The sequence below is a fragment of the Herpailurus yagouaroundi genome, unplaced genomic scaffold (genome assembly GCF_014898765.1).
Source record: "Herpailurus yagouaroundi ecotype Mexico unplaced genomic scaffold, PumYag 29, whole genome shotgun sequence".
NCBI classification, from domain to species: domain Eukaryota; kingdom Metazoa; phylum Chordata; class Mammalia; order Carnivora; family Felidae; genus Herpailurus; species Herpailurus yagouaroundi.
The window spans coordinates 106,355,440-106,382,743 of record NW_024412377.1 but is presented as its reverse complement, the minus strand read 5'-3'; the positions used below and the strand labels follow the sequence as shown (position 1 = coordinate 106,382,743).

General features: G+C 41.2%; 1 protein-coding gene across 6 annotated transcripts in view; it reads left to right on the top strand.

The window, feature by feature from the left end:
- The window catches only part of MAST4 (microtubule associated serine/threonine kinase family member 4), a 570,307-nt gene that overhangs the window by 155,781 nt on the left and 387,222 nt on the right, over nucleotides 1-27,304 (top strand). For all 6 annotated transcript variants that reach the window (XM_040451692.1, XM_040451683.1, XM_040451673.1 and 3 more), the window contains exon 3: nucleotides 18,174-18,298. In XM_040451692.1, the coding sequence (XP_040307626.1) occupies nucleotides 18,174-18,298 (125 nt within the window). The remainder of the gene's footprint in view (nucleotides 1-18,173; nucleotides 18,299-27,304) is intronic.

The window sequence follows — 27,304 nt, the reverse complement described above, 5'->3', positions numbered from 1 at the left end:
CCCAGGAGCCCCAAGTGATGGTATTATTTTAAAATAATTTGTATTTGTCTAGGCTTCTGGGTGGCTCATTTAGTTAAGTGTCTGACTCTTGACTCTTCATTTTAGCTCAGGCCATGATCTCATGTTCCATGGGTTCAAGCCCCACATCGGGCTCTGCACTGAGAGTGAGCAGCCTATTTGGGATTCTCTGTCTCTCCCCTGCCTCTGCCCCTCCCCAACTCGTGCTCTCTGTCTCTCTCTCTCAGAATACATAGATACACCAAAATAAAAAGTTGTGTGTGTCTAAAGATGTAAGGAAGCTCTCTATATCAATGAGACTAATGAAGAAACTTAACAGAAACAAACCAAAGATGCGTGAATGTTCACATGAACAAAGCACTAGGCTTCCTCATTCACCGTTTTGGTCTCTCTCTTGCTCCTTTAATGTCTTGCCCATATTTTTTGTGTTCTAACGTGGTTCTATAAATAACAGACTTGGGTTATTCCTGAGAGAAAAATGAATTTATTGAATCCATGTATCAAAAATTCAAGTTGTTTGTTCTTTTTTTTAAAAGTTTAGTTATTTATTTTTGAGAGAGCACGAGCAGGGGAGGGGCAGAGAGGGATGGAGAGAGACAGAGTGAGAATCTCAAGCAGGCTCCATGCTGTCAGCACAGAGCCTGATGAGGGGCTCGAATCCCCGAACTGTGAGATCATGACCTGAGCCAACACCAAGAATTAGACTGTCACCCGACTGAGCCACCCAGGTGCCTGAAAAATTCAAGTTGTTTGTTCTTAAATTTTACTTTAGAAGAGAAAGTTGATTTCACTTGGAGTTGTATGGTTTGGTTTGGCATTTTTATCAAGGGGTTGACTTTTTGAAGGGGGATTATTATGTTCTTTTTTGTTTTCTCTCTGCTGATTTTATATTTTTGTACATTCCTGAAAATTTGTTTTGCCCTGATAGGGTGGACTGAGGCCAAGCGTGGCTGGACGTGGTTTTCCCATCCTTTATGCCTTGTGTGCTTTCAGGTTCAGAAAGGCATGCATATTCTAAGCTTATCTTCTCAGCCCCATGTATGTATCATCTATAAAAGATGGATTGGTTTTAGCTCCCTGTGACACTTTTTGGTATATGTGAGGATGCCACAAAAGTTGAATTGACAGTATTGTAGTTAAGAGCATGAAATATAAAGTTAAATAAGAGAAAATCAGTATGGCCCATTAAATCCCACAGACAACACTGTTAGTAGGCAGTGGGGGGCGCCTGGGTGGCTCAGTCAGTTAAGCGTCCAACTTAAGTTGATTAAGCATCCGACTTCAGCTCAGGTCATGATCTTGCTGTCCATGAGTTTGAGCCCCACGTTGGGCTCTGTGCTGACAGCTCAGAGCCTGGAGCCTGCTTCAGATTTTGTGTCTCCCTCTCTCTCCCTGCCCCTCCCCTGCTCACACTCTGTCTGTCTGCCTGTCTGTCTGTCTGTCTGTCTCTCTCTCTCTCAAAAAATAATAAAAAAAAATAATTAGTAGGGAAGGGAAGATAAGGTTGGGGAATGCAAGGGAGATGGTGGGTGCTGCCATTTCATGCCATCCTGGAGCCACATGTATGCAGTTGGATATGGGCTTCTGGCTGTTCTGGTGACATTGTCTTAATGTGTGCAGTGAAATATACCACATCTGCTCAGAAGTGCGAGTGAGGTGCTAAGTGCTCATGTGCCGGAATCCTCTGGACAACACATGCGTGGTAGCGGGGTGCGATGCAGTAGTGTTTGGGGGAGGCATGGATCAGAATGGGATACATGGAGTAGACTGAATGGAGTTTCAAGATGGAAAGCAAGTGACTTGCCTGGGTGACTTGGTAGGTTACGCACTGCTCTTGCAGGGTGTTAAGGGAACCATGAAATGGGGCTCAGAGGCCCAGATGCTGGTGACAAGCATACCTTTAAGTAAAGCGTGGCTCGGTTGCTGATGCCTAATTTCATCCTCTGTAAAATGAACAGGTTGGATCAGACAGCCTCCAAGTCCCTTCAAACTTGAGTAGTAAATAATTTTAGTTACCAAGATGAGATGGGGGGGAGGGAAGTCTTTGCAGAGACCGGTTTCCCTTCATTTTCTCCCTTCACACATAAATATTTTGTCCACTGTTGAGCTCAGAAACCCACTGTCTCCCCTGGAGGAGCATTCCAGTGATGTCCTGTCACCGGCCTCTGAAACTGAGTACCCCAGGCCATGTATCTCTTGTTTAAAGCTCATTTTCAGTGGCGAATCAAAGATCAAGAATGTAGACCTGTTTTTTACTTCCTGGGTGGAAACCGAAAATGAAGCTGACTGTATGTCAACTCCCTAGTAAGAGTATAAGGAAAGGAATGCAAATGCCACCAACCGGGAAGTTTAAAGATTTATAAAAATTAGTGTTCCTGATATATTAATGACTCTGGTGGTGGTAGCCTGCATTTGTCATTGTCACGTTCCATTGTCATTCAAGTATTTAATCAACGCCTATTGTCAGGGCTACATTTATTTTCTTGTGTCTGCCTCGCCAGATCATTTCTCTGTTCTTTGACAGTACTGTGTCAGGTGCCCTGCATCACACCAGGGCCAGAAGGGAGATCTTGAGGGTAAGCCCCGTCCTTGATTTTAACCCACTGCTGACTGGCTCACTGCTGGGAGTGAGACTTTTGAAAAGAAAGTACAGTATTATTTAAATGTCTGTTTCCCTCTTTCTGAATAAGACCAAAGTGGAATCATTCCTACCCTACATGATTAATCCTGTGTCGAAATTAGGCTTGAAGGATTTTGCACAAGGTAGCAGAGTTACCATGTTCCAAATCCCTGTGAGAGAGAGGCATGTATGTATGTTAAGTAACATACATGGACGTTTGGTAAGTGTTTATACGTATGCATGCACGCACGGCTCTGTGCCCTTGATTTTTATTTAGTGTCTCATAATTTCAGACACGCCTGTAGTTTTGCCTTACATCACTCTAGAGGACAGGAACAGTTACCTATGTCAGTGCCCTTTTTTTTTTTTTTAAACCTCAAACAAATTTCACTGGGCTCAGAACAAGGAAAAAGGGTTTAAACTAGTCTGATAAATTTGAATTCTTTCTTGAGCTAAGTACTGAGAGCTGGGTCACCCACTGTGTTTGCCTTGGTTGCCAGAAGTCTCAGAGCAAAAACGTTTTGTTGCTCTATTTTTTGCTCCATTGCACTAGATTGTGGCTGCAGTGGTACATATAAATAATTTTTAAAAATAGGGGGAAAATAATACATGCACAAACTCATAGCACTGAGATGCCTACTTATGTTTAAAAAAAAAAAAAAGGGAAGTGAAACTCACGATCCTTAACTACATTCAGATTCCATTCCAAACACCTTCATATCACTTGCTGATTCTTCAACAGCCCTACTTTAACTCTCTCCTTCCATCGTATATTGCTTTCTTCTTACAGGATGGATCACTCTAAATTTTCTATTATTTGTGTACCTATCATCCCTTTTACTAGTTTATGAATTCCTTGACATTTTCCTTGTTTCTTCAAAGCAGAGTTTCCTGCATTGCAAATATTAAGTGCTCAGTAAATAGGATGGCCAGACAAAATGCATGACACCATTAATAATATCACATAGACAGCTAATCCTGTTTTTAGTATATGTATGCCCATTCTGAAATTTGGGCACTAAATTCACTAAATCCAGTACAGATTTATTTGTACTGGAATGGATTTAGGGGTCTTATATTTTTATTTGCAAAATCCGTCAGTAAATACTGGAATGGTTTTGTGTCTAGGCATCCTCAGACATACTGTCTTTTAGGTACATGCATGGTATGAAAGGCAGGAGGTTAGAGCCCTTACACATGGATGTCAGTACAATATCCTTTTCTAATGTTTTCTTTGATTCTCTGGCTGCTTAGTCACCTCAGAGACAGGATTATCTCTGTGGACAACCCCAAGCAGATCTGGTATGTGATGTCCTCTGATGTATGTAAGTCTGGATGCAAATGCCCCACTGCCATTCTTTGAACAGTTATGGTCCTCTCTGTGGATTCAAATAATGGGAGGTTAAATGCATTTAATGGAACTATTAGAAGAAAATGACCAGACACTCAATTTTTTTGCCTTTTTGTATTTTTATTTAATTTTTAAAATATAATTTATTGTCAAATTGGCTTGCATACAACCCCCAGTGCTCATCCCAACAAGTGGCCTCCTCAGTGCCCATCACCCATTTTCCCTCTTCTTCCCGCCCCACCTCCCTGTCCACCTTCAGTTTGTTCTCTGTATTTAAGAGTCTCTTGTGGTTTGCTTCCCCTCCCTCTCTGATTGTATCTATCATTCCCCCTTCCTCCCCCATGGTCTTCTGTTAAGTTTCTCACGATCCACATTTGAGTGAAAACATATGATATCTGTCTTTCTCTGACTGACTTATTTCATTCAGCATAATACCTTCCAGTTCCATCCATGTTGCTGCAAATGGCAGGATTTCATTCCTTCTTACTGCCAAGTAGTATTCCATTGTATGTATAAACCACAATTTCTTTATCCATTCATCAGTTGATGGACATTTAGGCTCTTTCCATAATTTGGCTATTGTTGAGAGTGCTGCTATGAACATTGGGGTACAAGTGCCCCTATGCATCAGCACTCCTGTATCCCTTGGGTAAATTCCTAGTAGTGCTATTACTGGGTCATAGGTAGTTCTATTTTTGATTTTTTGAGGAACCTCCACACTGTTTTCCAGAGTGGCTGCACTAGTTTGCATTGCTGCCAACAGTACAAGAGGGTTCCCGTTTCTCCACATCCTTGCCAGCATCTATAGTCTCCTGATTTGTTCTTTTTAGCCACTGACTGGCGTGAGGTGGTATCTTAGTGCGGCTTTGATTTGTATTTCCCTGATGAGGAGTGACGTTGAGCATCTTTTCATGCAGACTCAATCTTGAGAGATGGCTGTTTAGGGGGTGACTAGGACAACCGAATGGCTACCTTCCCCCACCTCAGCACCAAGCACACTGATTTCCCCCATAATCACGGCTGAATTCTCTAAAAAGGAATGGCAACTAGTCTAGTGATACCATTATTTTAAAACATGAAGACTTGACCCTGGAGTTCAAGGCTACTTGATGTCATCTAAGCTTTCAGAAGAACTCAGTGAGTAAATAATAGACCAGAAATGAAAGGGCTGAATTGCAACCCTATACTTCTCATGAATTTCTAAGCAGAGCTGAGGCAATCATGGTGCTAATCTTGGCTTTAATTTTTCTCTTGTTAAAAACAAGGGCACTATTTTGTTATGTTTTGGAAATCACTTAGTGATTTCTTAGGACTTAATTCAGGGCATAGGGTTGCAGCTTGGATAATACAGGTTCTTAGATTCTGTTGCTTTTAAACCACGTAGGATGGACATTAATTTTCCTACTTACAGAGGAAGGAGAGCAGGCTACAGAGTCCCTGATGGAAGTCTGTCTCTCCAGGAATGGGGACTTTAACAAAGTACCATTTGGAATCATGGGGAGATCTATGATATAGTATTTTTTGAAGAAATCTTTCATAGTTGTGTTCTAGACTTTTTGGTTGTTCATTAATTAGTATCAACAAACTGGAGACAAAATACTAGATTCTTCAGAAAGCATACATGGACATTGCTATTGGGGAGGAAGAATTTGAAATCTATTTGGAGTAAAAGTCAGCTTGGAACTAGAAACTGTTCCAAATAAATATATGTGGAAATACATTGTTATGAGAATTCAATTGTATATAGAAGTTTCCTTGGGTCAACAGAACTTGTTAAGAAATTTGTACTTGTCTGGAAATTTCTGCTTGGGTTGTGATAATGGAGTTTGTTTTATCCCCTTCTGGCTGCCTTTGTTCTTTTTGTTTCTCTTGTAAAGTTCCTGATGGCTAGCTCCTTGCTCCCTGTCATAAGTATTTAGATGTAGGGCCATTGTCAGAAATGTTTAGCATCCAGGGCTGCTAGTGATATTTGAGCGTGTCAATAAAAGCATCTTAGTGTCCAAAAGAATGTTATTGAATAGGATCCATAATTTCTTCACAAAGCAAGATGCTAAGTACAAATTGTTATCTAGTGTTTTGAGGCTAATCAGCCTACCTTGAAAATAACCAGTATTTTGTGGAGGTGTTGGACTTTTTTGGAGATGCATTTTAGAAGTGAAAGTCAAACCCAAGAAGAGTGACATTTAAGGTTGCTGCGTCTTTGCCATTATTGTTACAAAGCAAACAACGGGACTGAGTTTCAATATATATTTTTTAAAGTTTTTTTATTTTGAGAGAGAGAGAGTGTGAGGGCATGCATGTTGGCAGAAGAGGGGCAGAGAGAGAGGGACAGGGAGAATCCCAAGCAGGCTTTACACTGTCAGCTCCGAGTCCAACGCGGGACTCCACCTCATGAACCATGAGATCATGACCTGAACCGGAATCCGGAGTCGGATGTTGAAGTGACTGAGCCACCTAGGCACCCCTGAATGTGAATATTTTTCTAGGCAGTGTGCAACCGAACAGTAATGGGAAAATAGGAACCCTGGTTGAAATATAAATGAGAGACAAAATAGAGAGTTAGTATGCACAGATATAAGCGTATAATCATGTACAAGTTCAGTAAGTTCTGTGTACTGGATGTGATGTATGGCTGAAAACACAGATGAAGTCTAGTCCCAATTGACAGAGTTTACAGTGGAGAAGAGCAGACTACGTATAGCAATAAATGAGACTCTCTACACATGCATCCACCTAGGAATAGGTAATATGATGGGGAAAGTGGAGGCCATTAGTGCCCTGGAGTATGCCTGTGATGGATGGATCAAGCATCCTGGTGGGGGACCTAAACCACCACTAAACACAAATTGTGTATTCCACACTGTGCTGGGCACTTGATGTGTGTAATTTATTGACATCAGCACTAGAGGTATGAAACTAGAGCTCAGAGAGGAAAAGGAATGTATCTAGGGTTCTCTAGTTAATAAATGGGGAAACCAGGATACAAACCTTTTCTGACTGGTTTCCCTCTCTATGCTCCTGAGTTTACTTGATGAATGAATGAGAACTAGTTATCCCCAAAGTGCCCTGTGCTGGAGAGAATCTGGTCCAGTCTGGGGATGATGTCAGGGAGGAGTGCCCTTGGCAGGAAGAGGTGTTCAGCCCTGGAAAGAAGAGGGGATAAGTCATTGTTTATCCCAAGACTTGTCTTTGTCAAATGCTAGTAGAGGCTCTTTGCTCATATACTCAGTTTGTCCTCCCAGCCACCCTGTGAGATTGGTGTCTCATCTCCATTTCACAGAACATGCACTGGGAACTGGGGGGCAGGAGATTAAGACTGACCAAGGCATGCAGCTGCTACACGGTAATAGTCAGGCTTTGAATTTGGGATTTGAACCTTGTGACTGGAGCAAAATGGTAATGGACTTGAAGTCAACAATTTCTTGAGTTTAACCATGGAACATATTTCCAGGATCCAGAGGGGGCAGTGAACATATTTAGGTGAAAAGAAATTTTGAAAAGAATTGGACAAACTGGGTTGGGAAGTCAGGGTATGACGGGGAAGGAGGAGATGACTCCTACTCATTTGGTTGGTATTTTGAAGCGCACACGATTCTGGTCCTCCTGGGAGGTTGTAGAAAGATGTGGAGGCAGATGGGGAAGAGGAAGGAGCAAGAGGAAGGGAGAGGGGGGAGCTTGACAAGTAGTTTAACAGCTGCTCCACATAGCCGCAAACTGACTCTGAGAAAAAATGGTTCTATTTATTTGCCGTTTCCGTCCATATATCTTCTCAACAGCATTCATCAATATCTGTCATTTCCCAAGGGGTTTAGGCATGTCTAGCAATTCATTCTGCTGAATTATATTTCAATACGTGGATGGAGGGAGGCCAGATTGCAGATGTTAACTCTGACCTATGCCCAGTGTTGCCTAGACACAGCCAGCACCCATCTCCTGGGTGCCCCCACGCAGACTGCCATTCCAAGCAACACCACTTGGCATCAGATTCTTTTGACCACGTTCTCATTAGAGTGGGCTGTATGTAATACTTGCTGAAAAATTAATTTTCAGTTGTCCTATTAGCCTTTGGTGTCTACAGCTGGAGCTTAGGGCAAAACTATTATGTATTTATTTTGTTTTTTTAATGTTTGTTTATGTATTTTGGGAGAGAGGGAGTGCAAGCAGGGGAGGGGCGGAGAGAGAGAATGTACTCAGCGCAGAGCCCGAAGCGAGGTTTGAACTCACGAACCATGAAATCATGATCTGGGCTGAACCAAGAGTCGGATGCTTAAGTGACTGAGCTACCCAGGCGTTGATAAGAATTTGAAATACAGATAATCATCATCTGAATGGAGACATCTTGGTGGTCTAGGTGCAGTGAGGATTTGCTGACCAGGACTGGGTCTCACTGAAGAACAGGAGAGTTTGCTGGGCGTTGCTACACCCAGTGATGTGAGTGGTTGTAACAGCAGGAACATTGCAATTTTGCCAAGGTCTAGCTCATGTATTAGTTCACTTGATCCTAATATCTTCCCTTATTAGAGTTTGCAAGTGGTAATCATGGTGGATGAGAAGAAATATTTCTTCTTTAAGAGCAACTTAAAGGAAAAACAAAAGGAAGGAGAAATGCCAAATATATTTCTCTGTAAGTATGGATTCAAATTATTCCACTTAAAAATGTACTGTGTAGGGGAACCCGGGTGACTCTGTCGGTTGGGCGTCCAACTTCAGCTCAGGTCGTGATCTCGTGGTGCGTGGGTTCAAGCCCTGTCTCGGGCTCTGTGCTGATAGCTCAGAGCCTGGAGCCTGCTTCGGTTTCTGTGTCCCCTCCCCTGCTTGCGCTTTCTTTCTCTCTCTCTCTGTCTTTCTGTCTCTCTCAAAAAGGAATAAACATTAAAAAAATTTAAAAACGTACTATGTGTTGGCATTTTCCCCCTCTATCATAAAGTGACAAGGGTAAGGATGCCTGGGTGGTTTAGTTGGTGGAACGTCTGATTTCAGCTCAGGTCATGTTCTCATGGTTCTTGAGTTCGAGCCCCATATCAGACTCCGGGCTGATAGCTTGAAGCCTCGAGCCTGCTTCGGATTCTGTGTCTCCCTCTCTGTCTGCTCCTCCCCAGCTCTCTCTGTCTCTCTCAAAAATAAACATTAACAAATATTTTATAAAATGGCAAGGGTAACTGTGATTGAGGGTGAAGAGAGCACCTTTGAGTCGTGTTACTGTATGGCTTACAACTAAAGTTACTTTTTATTTAAAACTGCAGCTGCAGTTGATTGGCAATGGCAGCTAGAGTTGGCTTGTCCAGAGGCTTTGATTTCTGTAGTGCAGACATGGGTGTTGTGTTATTTTTCCATAGTCCCTGGAGCTCTCATGGTATACAACTGGCCTTTAGTGACTCCCTGAAACATGTGTCATGTATCCAGTCTGGGCTTGGTAAACTGTTACCTTCTGCTACCTGCTCTTTCTTCTGGCAGATTTCCTTTTAAAGCATCCCCTTAACTTTCTCACCAGGCCCTTGTGGTTAGTAATGTTGCCCTGCCATATGTTAAATATAGAATGGTGGTGAGGGAGGATATTCTACACAGTGAATTTGGGCATCTCCATTGGATTTGAGTCTTGGAGCAAAACCAAAGTTTAGCGATGGCTGCATTGTGCTGTCATCTAGGTTCAGACTTTGATGTCCTTTTGGTGTCCTGTACTTTGACTACCAGCCTCTCAGAAGACATGCATGGTCTCTCTATTGAGCATTCAGTTGCCTTGTCTATTGGAGATCCCTGTATAGTAGGTGGTGATGTCTTTAAGGATTTAGGGTCAAGGCTGTGCTTTGGACGTTTCTTGTGTGAATGAACAACACTTTTTTTTTTTTTTTCTTTTAAGGCTAGAATAGTAGTTCAGTATAGGAGTCAGTGAACTTGACTCTCTGGTCACAGGTCTGTTGGTTTCTCAAATTATATTTATTTGTGCCATTAAGAAGAATGATTTAGCAGCATTGTCGTTGATGTCTAGGTATAGTTATTCTTTTGCAGTGGGACAAGAAATTGGAAGTCAGTCACCCATGCGAGAGGGAAGATGGAAGGAACCATGTCTCTGTGTTGTAGTAGCAGTGAGCTGAAGATGAATAAAGGGAAGCTATAATTGCCTGTGAGTACGACAGTCGCTGTGATGAGGGAACCAATGTTTAGGAGTGAGCAGTGGAGCAGAGAAGAAGAACGCCTTGATGATGATGGAGTATACTTGAGGACAGAGGCTGCTGACTCATGCATTCTCCCTGATTCGGCCAGTGACTTCTCCTGACCTTTGACCTTTCTCCATTTCTAAAGTTGGGAGTGCTCTGGGAAAAACTCATTTCCTCTGACTTGCAAATGATTCCAAGGGGTTAAGTTATTTAAGTGTAATTTGCAAGAGCAGGTGCTGATGTGGTTTAATGGGGATACCTCCTGAACAGCAAAAAGGACCTTATTTTTTCTTGGGAAGGCGAATGGTTTCAGCCAGGTAAGTGAGGGTTGTTTTGTGTGTGTGTGTGTGTGTGTGTGTGTGTGTGAATATACATTATAAAATTTACCATTTGAACCATTTTTAAGCGGTCAGCGGTGTTAAGTACATTCACAATGTTGTGCAACTGTCCCTGCCATCCATCTCCAGAACTTTGTCCTCTTCCCGAACTGAAACTCTGTACCCATTAAATAGTTAGTCTCCATTACCTCTCTCCCCAGCCCCCAGTCTCCACGGTTATACTTTCTGTCTCAATGAAATTGACCATTCCAAGAACCTCATAGAAGTGGAATCATACGATATTTGTCCCTTTGTGCCTGACTGATTTCATTTAGCATGTCATCAAGGTTCACCCATGTGTAGCATGTATCAGAATTTCCTTCCTTTTTAAGGCTGAATCTTATTCCATTGTATGTATATAGTACAATGTTCTGTTTACGTGTTCGTCTTTCAGTGGATGTTTGGGTTGTTTCCATCTTTTGGCTATTGTGAATAATTCGACTATGAACTTGGTATACACATATCTGTTCAAGTCCCTGCTTTTAGTTCTTTTCTGTGTATACCCAGAGGTGGAATTAAGCAAGGGGAGTTTTAGTAGGAGATGGGGAGGGTAACATTTTGGGATGTCCCTCTCCTGCTGAAGTGGTGCATGTGAACTTCAGGGAGCCTTCTTGGAGAGCTTCAGTAGATGCTCAGGTCAGCAGCAGGATGGTAGCCCACATGGAAAGATAAAGAATGAGAGAGCTGAATGTGTGGCCCCATCTGCCTGCTCCTGGCACCAGCATGGTGGTCACCTACCCTTGTTCTTTTTGTCCCCAGCTCCTTTACCCCTGGATCGCCACCCCCATTCTCCTTCCCTCCCTCTCATGGCTCCCCCCACGTCACCAAAACCCTTGAGAGCCACACAGCTGCTGCCTCAGCTTCCTTTTGTTCCTGGTTGGTGCCTTAGAGGGATAAACAAACTTTTTCAGAGTTTTATGTATAACTGAGCACCGGAAGCCATATCTAAAGACTGCTTTGTTAGTAGTTACTAGCTCTTATTTTCCCTTTGATGGCTTGTTTGTCGTCCAAGAGAAATAACCCAAAATGTAAGACTGTGGACTGACGACTAAATCTCTGTTGCACTTCAGGTGATAAGGAACTTTTTTACTGGAAGCTTTTAAATCTAGTCAGGTACCATTATTCCCTGATGATAAAGTAGTTCTCCAGAGGCTATACTTAATTCTTTATATAGCCATTCTGCTAAAATTATTGCTGACCTGGTATTTTCCTACTTCAGAGGGATACTTGAAGCTTTGGGGTGCTTTGCAAGCATGTATTTCATGTTTGAAAGCATGCATTTATGGAAGTCTTCTTGTTTCTTGGGATTCAGGGTGGAAACAAAGGAAAACACTCTCCAGTAAAGAGACCGTATGTAGCCTAGATAGAACCAAGGTACATTCTGGGTGTAGGCTTGGTAATCTACTTATTTTAATATATTATCTCAAAAGACTGCACATCTTCCACTGTGTTAAGTAGAGACCCGGTGGCCAGAACAATAACAATAACAATAACCAATGTAACAACCTCATTCAAGTAACTCATACCTCTGTGGGTGAAGCCTGACAAGTGCTTACATTGTTCTGGCCAATTGATCTCAGCTTTATTATGGACCTCTATTTATCGCCTCTAAATTTCTAGTTATGTCAGTAGAATATATGTAATAAATGTTATAATAAACATACCAGAATTTTTAAAATGTGTTTCCAAAGAGCACAGGGCCAGTCACAGTTCCAGTTGTAACAAGCAAGCTCGGTTTGGTATTAAAATCAAGCGGCCAGATTGGTAGGCAAGCTCACCTCTCATACAAGAAATTAGGAATGGTATTATCCATTAATTTCCACCCTGCGCAGCTGAATAATGCAGCTGACAGATGCTAATTTTCTTAAATTGTAGGCAGCAAATGATGCATGAATACAACAGCAACACACTTTTTAGAGGCTCTTGGTAGTCATCAAAAAGCGAATTTATATAAAGTTTGATGTAGCCACTACCAAGTATGGCATGATGTTAGTGCCTTCTAATGACTGTCTTAAATCCATCTGTTGTCCTCTTTTCCCTATTAACGCTAATGGGGGTCTAGGCAGGAATAAAAATCTCCCATGTGCTGTGCTAACAGACCATTCAATTTATAACATTCGTGTGATTCCTAAGGATAACACTCATGCAAGAATAATGACATCTAAAATTTAACCAGTGACAGGATTATAAATATTTTATTTTATATGTGTATAAGTGTTTCCTAATTTAATTATTTTTTTCCAGTGGCTTAATACAAGTTTATTTCTTGCCCACTTTATAATCTGCTGTGTCTTGGGTAGCTTTTCGTGTTTCTTATTTTTGAGGCTGATATTATTAAATGGCCATTATATAATGTTTTTTCTTTTCAGATTTTAGCATCACCCCGTAAGTGATTTTACAGCTGAGGAAACTGAGGCTTGGAGAAGTTCATGATTAAGTGACGGAATTGCTTTTGGGGGTCAGAGTTGGCACTCAGTAATCTGACCATAGAATCAATGACAACTAGAGTAATTTTTACCATTATTGGAAAAATTTATTGTTTTATGTCCTATCGGATTTGAAGATTGTATGAGATTAATACGTGGACTAAATTGAAAAATTTAGTTCAAACTGAATTCAAAAACTGATGAGTTACTGCACATCAAAATGTCTCCTTTGGGTTTGGGTCTGTTGATGTAATAAAAAGATCGAAGCCTGACAGTCTCTCCTTGACCAAAGTCTAGCCAGGCTCCTCTGAGCCCTCCTTCTCAACTAGGCTTCAACCTTAACCAATAAAGACATGAACAGACAGTAGCACAGGTTGAAGGTCAAGGTGCTATCCTTAGGATGACCCTAGTCCTCTTAAAGTGCCTGCCGGAGAAGACTCAAGACTGTCAAAATTTTTGTTTGTTTGTTTGGGCTAACAGATAGGGTCTCTGTCTCTCAGCCTGCGTGGGAGGATAGAATCTGAATTTTCAATATTTGCCAGCTGGCAGACAGAGTTGGCCTGATCGCAGTTACACTGACTAACCCTTTGTAATTTTTCACTTCCCTGACTCGACTGAGCCCCTGCTGGCTCCCTGCCCCACTCCTTAATTCTTCTCTGAAAACACTCCGTTATTGTGTTCAAATGGAAGGTGAGTTCAGTTCACACTGGGCTCTTTTTTCCTGTTGAGTAGTTACTACTGATTAAAATCTGTCCTTACCACTTGAACATCACGCCTTGTTTTTCTTTGACAAGGCACACATCTGGCCTTGCTACTTACATGAGACTGACATATGGTACGGTAGCGTAAAAAATGTACGTGGTAGTGGTAGACAGAGTGACTTACGAGGAGGGGAGCACACGGGGGTCCCGTTAGCAGTGGTCTCTGCTTGCTTTCAAGTGCCCTTTGAGATCTAACGAAATTGAAGGGTTTGGAGCACGCTTCCGAGTCTGTGGAGGGAAGGGAGGCGGTTCCGCTTGCCTGTGCCCCTCCCACCTGAAGCGTGCCTGGGTTCACCTAGCAGGGATCCTAGCGTGTGAATTTCCTACATTGAGGATTTATTCGAGAACTTTCCCTGCTTCCGTTCTGTTCACCCAATGGCACAAAGGGAAACTTTGCCGGTCACAGCTGCCATGACTTTCATACTGGGACCCTGTATGTGTCCTCATGGTTCCTTTTGGCTCTTTGCTTCCCCACCCAGACCCACCAGAGATTTCCTATCATCAGCAGAGCCTCCCTGATGTGGCCCCAGCAGGGGAAGGAATGTACTCCTGGCTACTTGGCCATATTAGATTAGGGAGCACATATTTTGATAGGAATCATTAAAAGCAATGTTATATATCATGTTCAGAAATTAATAGAGAATAATTTACCAGAACACCTATACCAGCCAGCGTTAGCTTAACTTAATATTTGCCACATTCTTCAGCTGTATTAACAAAATTAAATATTAAATTTATTAAAACCACAAGTGAAAACTTAATTCTTTAAACTTTTAAGTTCAACTCATCACCCCATTATCACCTGCGTATGATTTTTAAAGCAATAAAAATATTAGAGCATACTCCTCCCTGGACCCATTCCCCATTTTCCCTGCCAGAGATTACTACAATTCCAAATCGGCTGTTTATCCTTTCCACAAAGAGATACTCTTCTTGATTTTAATATTATTAAATATTTTTCTTTTTTTGCAGTCCAAGAACACATTGCCCTGTTTTGTTGCTAGGGTGGTGGGAGATGATGTTGATGGAATTAACAAAGTTCTTATGATAATCTGAGTAGTGATAGTAGTATATTGACTATTTCCAATGCCCCAGGTTGAGTGCATTCAATGTATTATCTCATTTAATCCAGTCTGCTACCATTTCTCATCTTTTCTGAAAAGGGGGCTGGCTGTGTGCCCTCTCTGGGTGTTATAGTTCAGATAATATTCCCTAGTACACCATAGGGTTGTTAAGATGTTGGAAGTGCTTGGCATACAGTAAGGCCTAATGGATTTTTAGCTATTATGCTATGCTGCGAATGAAATTAAAGAAAATAATTTGTTTAGTTTTATTCTTTCTGTTCACACTTGATCAGGCATGGGTCAAATAGTGTAGTTTGGCTGAATTTCAGGCAACAAACATTTATTGAGCACTTACTAAGTGCCAGGCACTGTGCCTGGTAGTGAGGATATAGAAATAAATACATACTTTTTTCTTCTCGAGGGTTATAGGGAGATAGTCTAACAGTTATTTCCTAAAAGAAAAAAAAAAGGACTGATTTATAAAATTTTTCAGTGAACTGAAATGTTTGCATTGTAAGTTTTTCTATTGCTAATTAAGTTCTTCAACTGTTTTCGTATCTACCCTTAGTTTATTTTTGTGTTTTTTTTTAAACGAAGCACCTGGGGCAGAGCTGTGGTGAGGCCATAGCAGGTTTTCTCCATCATGTAAACCTGGACATAACGTAGCTTCTATACCTCTATACCAGGATTCTTTTCTGAAATATGAACAAAGAAAATATAAAACCAAATATAGGAAAAGAAATAGAAGGGATTGGAAGAAAAAAATCCACGGGTTCTGATTACTGGAGGTTGGTACATTATTAACAAATGATGTCTTGCAAATAGAGTTATTTCTATCTTAAGTCATTTATTCATGTAATACTGATCTTAATATTCTTAAATGTAGTCTCTGGTTTTATTATCCTTCTTTATTAATGTCCTGCCTTTGGGTCTAAAGGGGACAGGTTGCCCAAAGCCCCTCATACTTCAGCTTTTAGTTCATGTTTTAAAATAAGACTAGGAAAAAAAATAAAAAATCTGGACTTTAAATCTGTGGTCTATCTTGTCTGAAAATGTACCTGAATGTTTTTGACGTGGTGACCAGAATCACAGAGGGTAATTATGTTTGAATTTTCAGTGGTAGAGTTTGTGCTTCAGTTAATGGGTGTTTGCCATATTTATTTGTTTGGAAAAGTTCATAATCTCTTATGTGGGGACAAAAATCAGTATGATCCCCTTTTTGCAAGAAAATACAGGTTGCAGAAAGAAAGCTTGGCAGAAAATCACTGAAATGTTGATAGTGCTTTTCCCTGGTGCAATTTTAGGTGACTTTTTTCCTTTATATTTACGTTATCTATTTGTGAGTGAAAAGAAACCAAATCCACGTGAAAATGATACTTACCATTTTTACTACTGTTTGGACTATATAGCTAGCTTTTACTGAGCGCTTTAGTTAAAAAATTCTTTGATGCCCTCAACAATAGTCAACTGCATTCTCTCTATTTTAGAGACAGAAAAACCAAGGCCAGGAGAGGTTGACTAACGTCTTCCCTGTTGTCACTGAGGCAAAATTGGGATCTCAGAAGCAGACCTCATTTTCTATAGGGTGTGCTTTCACTATATAATGGTGCAAAAGAGAAATTTTGGCAAAGTAAGTGTTTCCTTTGCCATTAAGATACACATTTCTGGGGCGCCTGGGTGGCTCAGCTGGTTGGGCATCCAGCTTGGGCTCAGGTCATGATTTCACAGTTTGAGTTCGAGCCCCGCATCGGGCTCTGTGCTGGCAGCTCAGAGCCTGGAGCCTGCTTCAGATTCTGTGTCGCTCTCCCTCTCTGCTCTTCCCCTGCTTGCAGTCTATTTCTCTCTCCAAAATGAATAGCATTAAAAAAAAAAAAAAGATACACATTTCTGAGAGTACTTGAATTCAAGAGTTAGACCTCTTAGCATGGACAGTGATGGCAGCTGCAGCTCACTACCGCACTTGGATAGTGCTGGTAGTTACCATGCACACTGCTAGTAAATCACTTTATATTGCAACACTCATTAACCAGTGGGGTAGGCTTGTGGGGTGCATGCCTGAATAAGAGAGTGAGGCTCTACTACAAGGAACTGATCTGCCGGGGAAAATCCACATATTGCCTCAGCTGTAGGGCCATCAGCCACATGTGATGCATTCTTCCATGTATCTGAGAGGTATGTGGCTGGAATGCCGATCCTCCCCTCCCCAGTCCTTGGATGAGGTTCTCCACGTTGCCTGCCATCCTTTCTTTGTGCCTGTTTGTTGTTTGAGAAAGACGTGCCCATTTGTTCTTTTATCATTCTGTGGATATTTCACGAGCACCTACTATGGCCAGTCGTTGTGCATGTATTAGGGTGAAACGGATAAAAATCAATCATGATTTCTACTTTGAGCTCCGTTACTGTGTGAATATTCACATCCATCCTAACTTCCTAAAGTCAAGAAGCCTTATTTCTTGGGGCACCTGGGTGGCTCAGTTGGTTAAGTGTGTGACTCTTGGTTTTAGCTCAGGTCATGATCTCACAGCTTCATGGGTTTGAGCCCCATATTGGGCTCTGTGCTGGCAGCCCAGAGACTGCTTGGAATTCTCTCTCTCCCTTCTTTCACTCATGCTGTCTCTGTCTCTCTCAAAATAAATAAATAAATGCTAAAAAAAGAAAAAAAAAAAAGAAGTCTTATTTCTTGGGTGTTGATAACTAGTCCAGTCCTTGTGGTGAAGAAGTAAGGCAATGTAAATTTGTTCAACTGTTTGACTTTTAGAGGCATACCAATACATTAGAGTTCAAGGTTGATGTAAATTGCTCAGTGAACCTAGACTGATATTGATGTCCTGATTTATGCAGATGAATACCATGTGTGTCCTGTGGACATGGTTGGATGACCATCAGTTCTTCAGACAGAGGAGCTTTGAGAAAGAGGCACCAGCCCCATTTCACCTTGACAGAATTCCAACTCTTTGTTTTGTTGACCATGATCTCCATTTTGTTTACTCTTTTCTAGTTGATTTTGAGATCAGTTTTTCGTAGTAGATATTGAAAAAGTCCGTTTGACCGTGCTTCTGTTTCCTTCTATGATGCTGAGAATGTTTTATGGGTTTATATGCATCCTTGGCAAGTTCCTATGGAATGGGCAGAAGTAACAAGGTGCTTGATCCTGTGCTGGCCGAAAGGTACAGATGCTGGAGGGGAGGAGGTTTACTTGGGTTTATGTGGGAAATCAGGGTCACAACTTGCCCCTGGATCTCCTGACTTAATTAAAACAGCATTACCCTTGTTGCTGTTAATAAATGTAAGGAGTGTGACAGAAGCAGTTTAGAAGGATGGCCAAGAAGGGACTGGCCCTTGCCACAGAATTACTGATGTTTTGCCTGCCGCTTACACTGTCTTCTGTTTCACCCCCACAGGGCGGTACCTGCTTCCAAACCCAGTGGCGGGGCAGGCCTGGGCCACCTCGGCGGAGACGTCCAACCTCGTGCGCATGCGCAGCCAGGCCTTGGGCCAGTCTGCGCCCTCGCTCACCGCCAGCCTGGTGAGTGTCCTCTGCCTCTTTAAGCAGAGCATCGGGTGATACCGTCTCCCCACCTCCCTGGGGACTATTTTAAGTTTATTGACTTTAGGTTTGAACTTACAACCACATTTAACGTTAAGCACAGATTTGGCAATGTGCAATATTTTGCTCTGAGTGTGCTAATTTTTTCCAAGGCTTGTCTCCATCCCTCCCACCTAATCTGTACCGTTTGTTTCTACTTGACTGTCTCCCCTCTTCCTTCAAAAGAAATGAAAATATTTGTGAGATTTTTGTCTTAAATACCTTATTTGAAAATAATTCCAAACTTACTAAAAGTTGCAAGAATATGAAAAATCAGTACAACATGGTGGGTCCTTACCTTGATTCAGCTATTCATCTCTTGCCAAATTCGCTTTATCATGTGCTTTTTCTCTTTCCTTGTATATATGTCGATGTAGATGTATAGCTATGTGTGTATATGCATATATATGTCCACACACTCAGATAATTTTTTGAACTGTTTGGGAGTAAACTGTTTGTATTATGGCCATTTGTTATCACAATTACGAACAGTGGCAAATTTATGGCTGCCATAAGCCTTTTATGTATGCTCCATTCTGTATTTCAGTTTAATCAATTGGCACGATAATGTCCTGTATGGCATTTTTCTTCAGCCTCCAGTATAGGATTCAGTCTGGGGTCATATATTGCATTTAATTGTCATATCTATTTAGTCTCTATCAGTCTGGAAGGTTGCCACAGCCTTCCTTTGCCTTTTATGACACAGACATTTTTGAAGACTATAGTTCTCCTCCCAATGAAAAAAAAATGTAATGTTTCTCATATTACACGTGTTTGATATGTGTAATGTTTCCTCTTGGGGAAAGTCACATTTTGCATTCCAGGCCAGAATAGGACATGGGTGGTGATGTTTCCTTTCAGGGCTTGCCTCCTGCAGGCCCCTGAAGTCGGTCTGCCCTTCATTGTGATGTTAATTTTGCCAACCCCCCCCTCCCCCGCCCCCATCATGGCAGTGTTTAATTTCTCCACCCTAGTTTGATTTTTTCCTCTTGCAAACGATAAGCATTCTGTAGAGAGATAGATTTCAGGCCATGTGAACATATTTGGTCAAAAATTTCCCCTAGATTTCTCATCCATTGGTGACACCTGTTTGTTTGTATGTTTGTTTGTTTGTTTTTGGTAGTAATTGAAAACGGTGATTATTCCAACCTCAGCACTCGATCCGCATTTACCCCTTGGCACGTGGCACCCATGTTTGTATATATGTTAGTAGTTTGGACTCCTGAATTTTTTTTCCAGTTTTTTCAGTGTTCATCTTTATTTTCCTTTAAATTTTTTTTTTTTTTTTTTTTTAGTGTTTATTTTGAAGAGAGAGACAGAGACAGAGCCTGAGCAGGGGAGGGACAAAGAGAGTGAGGGATACACAGAATCCAAAGTAGGCTCCAGGCTCTGGGCTGTCAGCACAGAGTCCAACGTGGGGTTTGAACTGAAGATCCGTGAGATCATGACCTGAGCCCGTCAGATGCTTAACTGACTGAGCTGCCTAGGTGCCCCTCATTTTTATTTTCAATCACAATGCTTACTAGAATTTTTTTTTTTTCTCCTGGGTGTATTACTTCTCTACTTAAACCTTTGGCACAGCCTAGAAGTCGGTACAAGTTACTTTTGCTCTAGTGGTAGAGTTGTATGGTATGGGAATAGGTTTTTAAACATGTTTTACTGATGATAATGCAAATAATAAATGAGTGCATTGCGGTGCCTTATAATCTTATGCATTGGTAATGAATAAGTTGGATATTTGAGAATCATTCAGTAATCAGGGAGATTTGATTTAGGTTGAGATTCTAGTCTTGCTTTTGCTATTAGGTAGCTGTATAAACTTGAGCAGATCACTTAGTTTCTCAGATTGTATCAACTCAGCTGTACCTGCAAGATGAAAAGAGGTATTTAAGCAGTCTCTGGAATTCAACTTCGGGATTCCCTGATTTTGCTTCTAGAATAATAAAGATTATGAACATAGTGAATAGTTATCCCTAAAAAAGTGTCTTTCAGAAAATTTATGACTTCAAAATTAACTATGATTTTCAAATCAAAGTTCATCTTTTTCCTCTCATGAAAATTTGGAGACTTATATTTAAAGGTATGTTTACAACGATAGTAGTTGAATTTGCCTTCGTTCCATCCCCAAGTTCAATTTTAGTTTTTCTTCTTGGGCAATTATATTAAAAGCTTATTTTAGTGAAAGCATTTACTTTTTAAGGAAAGAGGGAAATTCCTCAGAATTAGTGCTTTAAAAAAATTTTTTTTAGGGGCGCCTGGGTGGCGCAGTCGGTTAAGCGTCCGACTTCAGCCAGGTCACGATCTCGCATTCCGTGAGTTCGAGCCCTGCGTCGGGCTCTGGGCTGATGGCTCAGAGCCTGGAGCCTGCTTCCGATTCTGTGTCTCCCTCTCTCTCTGCCCCTCCCCCGTTCATGCTCTGTCTCTCTCTGTCCCAAAAATAAATAAACGTTGAAAAAACAAAAAAAAAATTAAAAAAAAAATTTTTTTTTTAATGTTTATTGTTTTGAGAGAGAGAGCGAGAGCGAACGAGCAAGCAGGGTAGGAGCAGAGAGAGAAGGAGACACAGAATCCTAAGCAGGATCCAGGCTCCAAGCTGTCAGCACAGCACCCAACTCAAATCCACAGGGCTCTAATCCACAAACCGCGAGATTGTGACCTGAGCTGAAGTTGGACGCTTAACCAACTGAGCCACCCAGGTGCCCCAGTGATTTTTTTTTTTTTTAAACAGAAGTATTTTTTGGTCACTGCAATATTACTCTTATCACTTAGATAGTAATCCTGTATTGTTTATTGCCAAGTAAATTATTCTGATTAAAAAGCACTGTTAAAGGGAATATATCTTATGTAATACTGGTAGTCACATAGTCAGAAACAGAAGTTGATTCATTCATTCTTAAAACACATGTCAGGTGACCTAAGGCTTGGGAATAAGATAAAAAGATAAAGAGAGCCATTAATAGAAAATACAAAAGAGTACTCTCTAAAATCTGTCTGATGAGATTCTTAGCAAAGTGTCATTAAATTACTGGCTTACCTGCCCTGCAAGTTTTTCCACTGTTTGCTTGAGAGCAAAACTAGAAAAAGTGCTAAAATACCATCAAGAGCAAACTTAAAATAGTACCTGGCACATAACAAGTCTCAAATGTTAGCAGTGTAATTACTTCTGTTGCTAACCTATTATGGGTAAGCTTGAGTACAGAAGCCAGACTATGGTTAACCATTTATGCCGGACAGTGAAAGTTTAAAATGTAACTCTCATCATATCTTTCCTTTAGAGGTTTCACTGCTTCCTGATTATAGCTTAAGGAAAACTGTTTGCGGGCTGTTTGACCAAGTCCTCTCCCCTTGCGCCCGCCCTCCTGTTCCATTGTCGAAAGAGCAGTGGCAGCTGGAGGAGAGCTGCCACGCAGAGTACCATCTTATTTTCCTCATAGTTCCGCGATCTGCCCACGTTTCTGGCCATATTGCTGATTTCGGTATGTCACTCAGTCCAGGTTAATGACTTTGTTGGCTTTGGATACCCTTTGCAGAACCATTACGGTTAATGTTTGCTATTTCTTGGATTGGATGACATCTAAATTATCTTCCTGATTACAACTATCTATCTCTGTAGTGATGGAGAATGATGCTCCGGAGGTGGAAATGTCCACTTACTAGAACTTACTTTTCCCTTTTTCCTTTTTTCCCTTTCCCTTCTCAAAAAGCGATGTTTAGTGTGGTGCCCTGAACAGTACAGTGTGCTTCACCCTGACCCTCTTTCCAGGCCACTATCCTCAATCCCCTTGCCACCTCCCTCCCCGCTCCCCCCTCTCCCCCCCCCCCCCATCTCAGGGCTATAAATCACCCTTTCTCCTGACTCTTGTTTACCATTGTGCACCATCAGTTCTAGTTCTTTGTGTTGGTCCCTGATACCCGCTGCTAGACTGCAGGCTCCTTGAGGGCAGAATTCCTGTCTCCTCTGAATCTGGACCTCACTGCTCCTGGCACAACTCCTTGCACGTGGGAAGCATTCAATAAATACGGCTGATGGAACGAATAATTACTCCCACAAAGTGACAGATGGCTTCAGTTGCAAGGCAAGAGTGATGCTGCAATGCTGTGTGCTGGAATGGGTGGCCTAATAAGACCATCCATCTAAATACCTCTTTGTTTTTTGTCGTTCTGTGTGTTAGATTTGCCATTAGCCTTGAAGTCCATGTGATGAGCCAAATTCCATGTAGTTTCACATCAGCCACTCAACAAATAGGGTGACCCAGTTCGTCAAGAGAGGATCACTGTCCACATTCAAGAAAATGTGGTTAATATGCTTGTAAGGAGACCTGATATGGTCCCGTTGATTTCACTGTTTTGTGGGTCCGTGGAAGAAGTAAGTTGAAGCAATGTGTGTCGTCAAGTGGGGAAAAATTGGAAAAACTGGAATCCAAGTGATTTATGTCCAAATGACAGCGCTGCACTTGATAAAACAGAATTTCCTGTTCAACACAACAATAAACATTTCTGAAAAGTACAGACTCTCAACCTGAGAGGTATTGATATGTTAGTAAGATATAAATGAAGGCCTCGTGGTTTGGTAGGTATGAATTTTAGTAAATGCATGACCTATAGTGATTTAAATGCCATAGGCATGCTTGAGGGTAATGCTAACTACCTTCTCAAGGAGGAGATTAATTCCTAGCCTGAAGTATCTAGTTTTCCTTGGCAATGCTAAATGTAGTTGTGCTCCCTCTCCCAGACACATTGGGCATTTCAGATAAATGGCACGTTGCCAATTCATCCTAAGTAGCCTGGTAGCTGGCAGGATACATGCTTAGCCAGTGTCCGCCTGCTGGGACACCAGCCGGGAGTGCTGATGAAGTGTCAGATGTATACTTCATATACATTAATCTGAAGAGGGGAAAACTCATTTCCCCATTTGCTTCCTCCATCTTTCTGTCCCTCCCCACACACATGGGTAGTTTATCAAAGAAGTCAGAGTTGTCAAAAGCAGGGGGATTTATACAGATGCTGCTTTCTGGCAAGAAAGATGGAAATTTCAAGAGACAAAAGCAGGACCAGTGGTAACTTACTTTTCTGTAGGAAAATAAGGTTGTAAGCCTTGGTGATTACAGTTTAAAAATAATATATGTGGCCCTCAAATGAAATCCTCACTTCTTTTGTACTTTGGAGTAATGGACAGATGGTAGAAACATGGTAAAAACTAGTTTACAGTGTTTTTCCCCTGTTTTCTGTTTGATTTGAATCTTGAGCCTCCTCTGCTCATGCCCGTAATACATCTTCTCTTGTTGAGGTCTTCCTTGGCCATGTTGTTTGAAGCAGTTCCCCCACATTGCATGCTGGACACTCTGATTTACTCCTTAGCTTTATCCCCATTCAGTATGCTACACGATTGGCTTATCTTATTACATATCTATTAACTACTCTAATGAAAAATTAATGAGAGTAAAGAGATTTTCTGTGTTCCCAGCTGTCTTCCCAGGACGTAGAATAGTGCTGGCACATAGTAGGTGCCCACTGAGGACTTGAAGAATGCAGAAGCGAAAATATTTCCTTTCTGTATGTTTTCAATGCCCTAGAATGGGCTGTTGGTTTTTTTGTTTGTTTGTGTGCTCATTTTTAATCTGCGATAAACTTTTTAGGCTTATGTTATTTTTTTGTATTTATTTATTAAACTTTAAAAAAATGTTTATTTATTTTGAGAGAGGGGGTGGGGAAGGTCAGAGAGAGAGGACAGAGAGAATTCCAAGCAGGCTCTGTGCTGTCAGTGCACAGCCCGATGCAGGGCTTGAACCCATGAACTGTGAGATCATGACCTGAGCTGAATCCAAGATTTGGACGCTCAACGGACTGAGCCACCCAGGTGCCTCAGGTTTATATTGTTTGGCCTAATCAAGAAGCTCTTCAAGCCCGAGAGCAGTTAACCATGGAAAGTACATTCAGGAAGTAGACCTTAGTGATTAAGTTGGAAAAAGGGAATGAGGGGGGGAAAGCAGAGTGGTTAAGAGATCATCTCCACTCTCTAGTCCTTAATAGCTGTGTAAGCCTTGGTTTCCTCATCTGTGAAGAGAGGCTAATGGTTGTAACCTCCTCAGGTTATTGTGAGGATTACATGAGCCAACTCATGGGCAGTCCTTTGGCTGGTGCCTGTCACTTAGGAAATTCTGATGTTGGTCTACCTGGGGTTGATCAGAAAGATGTTTCCTTGGGGTTGTCAGGCTTAGATGAGTGGTATTATCAGCAAGGAGGGAAATGAGCCCTTTCTCTCAGATCACCTGATAATGAGCCATAGTGTAACCTTTTTGTCCCTCTTGCAGGTTGGTGAACCAGCTTGTTTCTTTCTTGCTCATTTTCACTTAGTATTCATCAGCACGACAACCTGGGAGAAGATACTTGCTAGAATAGCTAACCGTTTTGAAAGAGGGAAGTGCTTTCAAATAATGCTCTTCAACTCTTACTCTTAGGTTCAGTGGTATAATTTTATGTTTCTTCAGTGGCCCTTTTTTTGACACAGTATCCATTTCTTTTAATGAAAAAATTACATTTCATGATGTACTATGAATATTAAGACAAAACTATTTAAGCTGTAATAGATTCAAAGAGGGTTGATGAATATTCATCTTTTCCATTTGCAAACATGCATTATGAAGAGTCAGGGAAAATTCACTAAATGTATGCAAAAGTGCATTTTTCCTTTTTAATTCATTCACAATGCACTGGCATAATGTCAGCATTTATTTAGAGTACGGACTTTATTTGCAGTCATTTAATATTATATCAATACTTCATTAGCCTTATAGCTCAAAAACAAAAACCTGAGCTGAAGTCCAATTAGTTAACTCTGAGAGAGGATCTGTTAAATATTGATGGAGGAACAATTTGAATGCCCTTGGATAGATTGCTTAACAAAAGTTGTAGAATACAACTATGAGTTAGCATTTCTCCTTACCCACTGTGACTCAATAATTTAAAGGCTGCATAATACTTGAATGTGTGGATTTCTCAAAATTTCTCCCTTCAGGTTATTTCCAAGTTTTTCCTATTGCAGATAATGGTGCTGAACAGGCTTTTAATAAGTCCTGGTTGACCTCTAATTACGTTTCCAGGGTAACTTCTTGGAGTAGAATCGCTGTGGCAAAGGATGTGAGCATTATGAAAGTTCTCTGTACTTCTGCTAAATATTGTTTCTATGAACACTGTCCAGATTTATGCATTCATATATTGAGGAAGTGCATTTCACTACACCCTGGCCAGCAGTCAGCATTGTCGTGTTAAAAAAAAAAAAAGAACTTCGCTTGTTTATTTGAAAAATAGCTATTGTAAATTTGTCAGGTTTTTAGTGAAGTTGATAAGGTTATTTGGCATGTTGAACTCTTACATCAAAGCCTCTGGATAAAGCAAATGTGAAGTTAGGCTTATCCTTGCTTCTTCCTGTAACTTCCTTCCATTCCCTAAATCAGCTTACCATACCAACTGTTGGTAACCTGTGTTGCTCTTGGGATATAAGAACTCCTGAGTGTGATTACAGTGTATGTGGCTGAAGGCATTATTCCATAGTTCAGAATTTTTTTCATCTGGAAAGTAGTAATCTCAATTGTGAAATAGTGCCTTCAGCTGTGGACATTATAATCAGAGTCTCAAGAGTGCTTATATTCCAGGAGTAATACATCTCCGAGTTATTACCCTCTGAGCTAGGTTCTGTTTATAGTGAAGGGATGAATTTTCATAACTCAGTGCTGAAATAGCAGTAGGGAGCCCTGAGCAGATTATTATAGGTCAGGCCTAATCCATGAAGATAAATCTCATTATAGGCTCACCTGGGCCCATCCACAGAGTGGCTGGTTTAACAGGACTCTATAAATCAAAGATCAGATTAAAATTGAACTGTAAAATCCTTGTTATAATCCAACTCCTGTCCCCGTGAAGAGATACTCTAAACATGACTCCTTACTCTAAACGTGCTGGGGTACTCTGAGAATAATTAGCAGAAAAACTATATAGAGTGTGTTGTGATTCAGTCTATTAATGAGTGAAAAACTACTTATTTTGTCAGGTGGGGAGGCAGGGTTTTTTTTTTTTTTTTTCTAAAATGAAATTGCAGCCAGAAGTAGGCACTTGAAACTTCTCTTAGTTTTCTCTTCCTTACGTTTGCAAAGATTAAAAAATAGCCATGACTTTGTGTGTATGTTATCCTTCCTGGGAAGGACAGGATGGATGCCTGCGGAAGCGCCTCTCTATGTGGGTGTGACTGGACAGACTGGTCAAGTGTGGACTTCCTGTTATCAAAGTCATTTGAGTGGCAGTGTGATGAATGGTGCCCATAAATATCTTGTGGGATTTCAAGAATCAGAAGGCGTGCCCTGTTTTAATTACTTAACATCATACAGGGGATTTAAATGAATTTATAACAGTAATACCATATAAATGTTTAGATATCATTGTGTGTGTATGTTAAAGCTTAGGTTTCATTTATTACCCACTTACCCAACTAGTATACCTGTTTAGGAGCTGGTTAACCTGTTCATTATGAGATGATCCAGAGAATGCCAAGTCTTGGCATCTCAGCTCTCTTCTCTGCACTGTAATTTCTGGCACCAAGGGCACTGCCTTATATATACTTAGTGCTTAGATGATAGTTTGTTTATTCATAACTGTTTAGGTCCGTAATTGTAAGAATTGAGAGTTTTCCCAGTCTCCTGTAGTTCTGCTTCCTGGAGCCTGGACTAGTTGAATTGCTAGGCTCTCAATGATTTGAATGGGCCCTGTGTCTTGGGAAATGACTGAGATAGAGGTGGTCAAGCAGTTCTGGCTGCCATCATGGAAGTGTCCGTTGGTACACTGGTGGATAGATGCTGCTCTGGTGAAGTCCTGGTGTGACACAGCTTGTGCTCTTGATCTCCTGATAAAATATCAGCCCCTGACATTGCTGTCTCATTGCCTCATTGTCACAAA